This window comes from Lissotriton helveticus, chromosome 6 (genome assembly GCF_964261635.1).
Source record: "Lissotriton helveticus chromosome 6, aLisHel1.1, whole genome shotgun sequence".
NCBI classification, from domain to species: domain Eukaryota; kingdom Metazoa; phylum Chordata; class Amphibia; order Caudata; family Salamandridae; genus Lissotriton; species Lissotriton helveticus.
The window spans coordinates 1,293,395,595-1,293,398,941 of record NC_136067.1 but is presented as its reverse complement, the minus strand read 5'-3'; the positions used below and the strand labels follow the sequence as shown (position 1 = coordinate 1,293,398,941).

Genomic DNA, 3,347 nt, shown 5'->3' with positions numbered 1-3,347 from the left:
AACGCATTCCTAGGTTTATCAAACCTTGTAAATCTGGGAATGTGGCAGAATGCATGGGTGTTGCTTGGGAACACCCACAGCAACACACATGGCACACCTCTCTCACGCAAAGTGCTGTGTGAAAAAGGGACCTATTTACAAGGATGCGGAAAGCCACAGAGGGTGGTTTTTCCTGTCCTTGTACTTGCACCAAATTGCTCTGCCGGTGCGTCACAAAAAGCGATGTACCGGCGGCGCAAGGGACTTGTAAATATGGCCCAGGAGGTTTTGGCCAGAAAGTGAATTACAAGCAGTACATACACCTTGCCACCCACTAAAAGCTTAAAATATGCCTAGACAATAGAGCAGAGTTGAAAGAAAGCATACAGAAATCTGTGTATAACGCCGATTTCCAGATGAGGAAGCTCGTAGTGACCGGCTGAAGACATAAAAGCAGTATCATATGCGGTATTACATACCTTATCATGTTCCCACATGTTAATGGCCCCCCTAAACCCACGATACTTTCGTTTAACAGGTTGCTGCATTACCTCCTCAAATTCAAGGCCCCTCTGAACGAGGGCCTCGGAGTCTTGCATTGCATGTTAAGAGGGTTGAACGCATTTCTACAGACTTCAGCAATCTTTTCAGAAAAGATGCATCTCCTATTGGAAGGCACATAGCCCAATAGTTCGGCTATGGCAGCGGGCGGTTTCACATGAGCAAGCTGTGTTCAGCAATCAGAAATAAGGCGCTCTGACTTGAAAGAGCCATGAAGGCAGAGAGAGGTTATCTAGCTCTTGGAAGGATTAACCCTTTCATGCTGCCTATTGGAGGGAAACAACATCAGAAGGCTAATCTGTGAGCCGGAACTGTCAGTACAATCGCTAATTGTTTTATTGAAAATGAGAACTAGTGAACCACGAAGAGCTTGTTAATGATAAACGCTTTTGTTTCCCTTGCAGGTCCCTCGCTCTGACCGAGCGTGCCCCGCGTCGTGTCCACGTCCGTGGCTGGAATAAACTTCACCTTGAACGGTCTGCGGCGTTGGAGCTCAGCCCACGTGCCCCCCACGCCCCATTCGTCGCTGGTCTGTTCAGAAAGGCGCAGGAGTTGGGCGCGGGAGCCGTGAAAGACAACAATGTGAGAAATTTGTTACCGGAAACTTGCAGATTAGAATTGGCGCGACCGGAAGTGGGGTTGGGCTTCTTCTCACTGAAAGGCCCTGTAAATCGCAAGCTGAAAGATGCCAGCAAAAACACCAATTTACCTGAAGGCGGGTAACAATAAGAAAGGTAAAAAATTCAAACTGAGAGACATCTTATCCCCAGACATGATCAGCCCACCCCTTGGAGACTTTAGACATACCATACACATTGGATCCGAAGGGCAGCAGGATGTTTTTGGTGATATGTCATTTTTGCAAGGAAATTATGAACTGCTGCCTGGCAATAGAAGTGTCTCCAGGGTTGGTCATTTTGGGGGGCACAGTGAATTTTCCAGAGCAAATAGCACCTGCGAGTCCATGTTCACCGAAACGCCTTCTCCGGTGCTAAAGAACGCTATCTCACTTCCGACCATTGGTGGCTCCCAGGCCCTAACACTGCCCTTACTATCCCAAGTGACGTTTCATTCGAAGCATGACGCCTTCAGCGCATCAAAGCTTCCGAGACTTAGCTGCGAGCCAGTCATTGAAGAGAAACTGCAGGAGAAATGCATGCAGTTTGAGAATGGGACACAGTATAGTGATAACAGCTCATTGAAGTCAACTGGACCCACTTCCTGCTGCACAAACGGCGGGGTTAGTTACTCCTCCAGTCTTTCCGAACAATACGATTGGCAAACAGGGGATGTGTTTGATGATGGTCCCCTTGCATGCGAACTAACAAAGACGCAGAGTAAGTCGGAGGAGTCTCTTTCTGACCTCACTAGCTCCCTCCTCTCCATGCAGATTGACTTGGGGCCCTCACTTTTGGACGAGGTCCTCAACGTCATGGACAGGAACAAGTTGTAACCTTTCGAACACTTATCTGTAGGCAATAGCACAAAATTGACCTTTGTACAACTTTAAGATACTAGCTGAATCTGCTCTTGTTGAGTTTTAAAAAACAGTATTTAAAATACTTTTCACCACGCATGTGTTCCTGTTTCTTTGCATGGTAGACCTCCTACACATCAATAACACTGTTTTAGTGTGAATATCATGATATTTTGCATCACACGTTTGTTTTTCGTTTTCTGAAAGAAAAACAGTGGCCATAGGTAAGAAACTTCCTGTTATAGTGTCATAGTGTTTCGTTTTCGAATCTTTGATGGTCCTCAGACATCCTATCCTGGAGAAGGAACATGGATGACAAATTCTGCCTTTGGTAAGATCTTGTTGTCGACAATATGCACCTTATTCACTACACACTTTTACCATTGGCGGACCAGGTACTATGATGCTGCCTGCGCAGGCCCAGTGCACCACAGTCTTCAAGTTGCCAGTGGTGGGTATTCTGTAGAATCGCCTGACGGTTAACCGACTACTCCGTGTTTCAGTGGCTCCGCAATTTATACTGGTGTTGCTGCACTTGGACATGCACAGGTCAAACACAAAAGTACAATTCCAGAGTAAAATACGAGGAAATAATATCAATAGTAACATTATTTTTAAATGTAAAACATATTTTAGGTACTCCTTACCTCTTTTTGTGTATATTTATAAAAGACATTGGATTGTTCTTGTTGTGTGATTGGTCTGTTACTAGTCACATGACAGCCCGTCATGCCTGTTGGTCACACAAGCTCTATGTCAGCAGCAAGAGACATTAAACCAGTTTTTGCTTTGGGTCCTAATGTATTCGCCTGCAATATTCAGTCTCCCAAAGAGTACTTTTTTATTTTTTTAAATAATTTCTATGAGTCAAACGTGGACTGGATTCTACAGCACATCTTTGGAAACGGTGGATCTCTGAAAATGTTTACATCCTTCAAGGTCCAGTTTCAGCTGTTAGGTTTAAGAGCAGCCTGTTTATTTTATTTTTGTCAATGGCTATTGATTTCTTTTGACATTGCAGGTCCATCGTGAATATTTGTTGACGTTTGAGAAGGTATATGATATTTTATTTTGCGTCTTCATTTCTTGAAATAATGTATTCTTAAACATGCTTACAACTGCAGATGGTGATATATGTTTTTAAAAGCTTTTGTTCCTTGCATTGCTTGATCAGAGACTGTGTGCTGCACAATATCATACGCGGGGGGATGTACGGTACACCAATTTGCATTGTGTTGATCATTCATGCCACACAATAAAAAGAAAACATTTTAAAAGAAGAGCCTGACAGCTTTATAAATCCCCTGGGAATGCTGGGAAAAGAAAATAT

The 3,347-nt window shown here is 44.0% G+C and overlaps 1 protein-coding gene across 1 annotated transcript; it reads left to right on the top strand.

The window, feature by feature from the left end:
• The first annotated feature begins 1,090 nt into the window (after positions 1 to 1,090).
• On the top strand, positions 1,091 to 2,114 carry LOC144763444 (cdc42 effector protein 3-like). Its single transcript, XM_078649040.1, has one exon. The coding sequence runs from the start codon at positions 1,226 to 1,228 to the stop codon at positions 1,991 to 1,993; it is 768 nt and encodes a 255-aa protein (XP_078505166.1). The 5' UTR covers positions 1,091 to 1,225; the 3' UTR covers positions 1,994 to 2,114.
• The last annotated feature ends 1,233 nt before the right edge of the window (positions 2,115 to 3,347 follow it).

Excerpts from the sequence above, each read along its gene's own strand:
- LOC144763444 (XM_078649040.1), top strand. The coding sequence starts at position 1,226 with ATGCCAGCAAAAACACCAATTTACCTGAAGGCGGGTAACAATAAGAAA.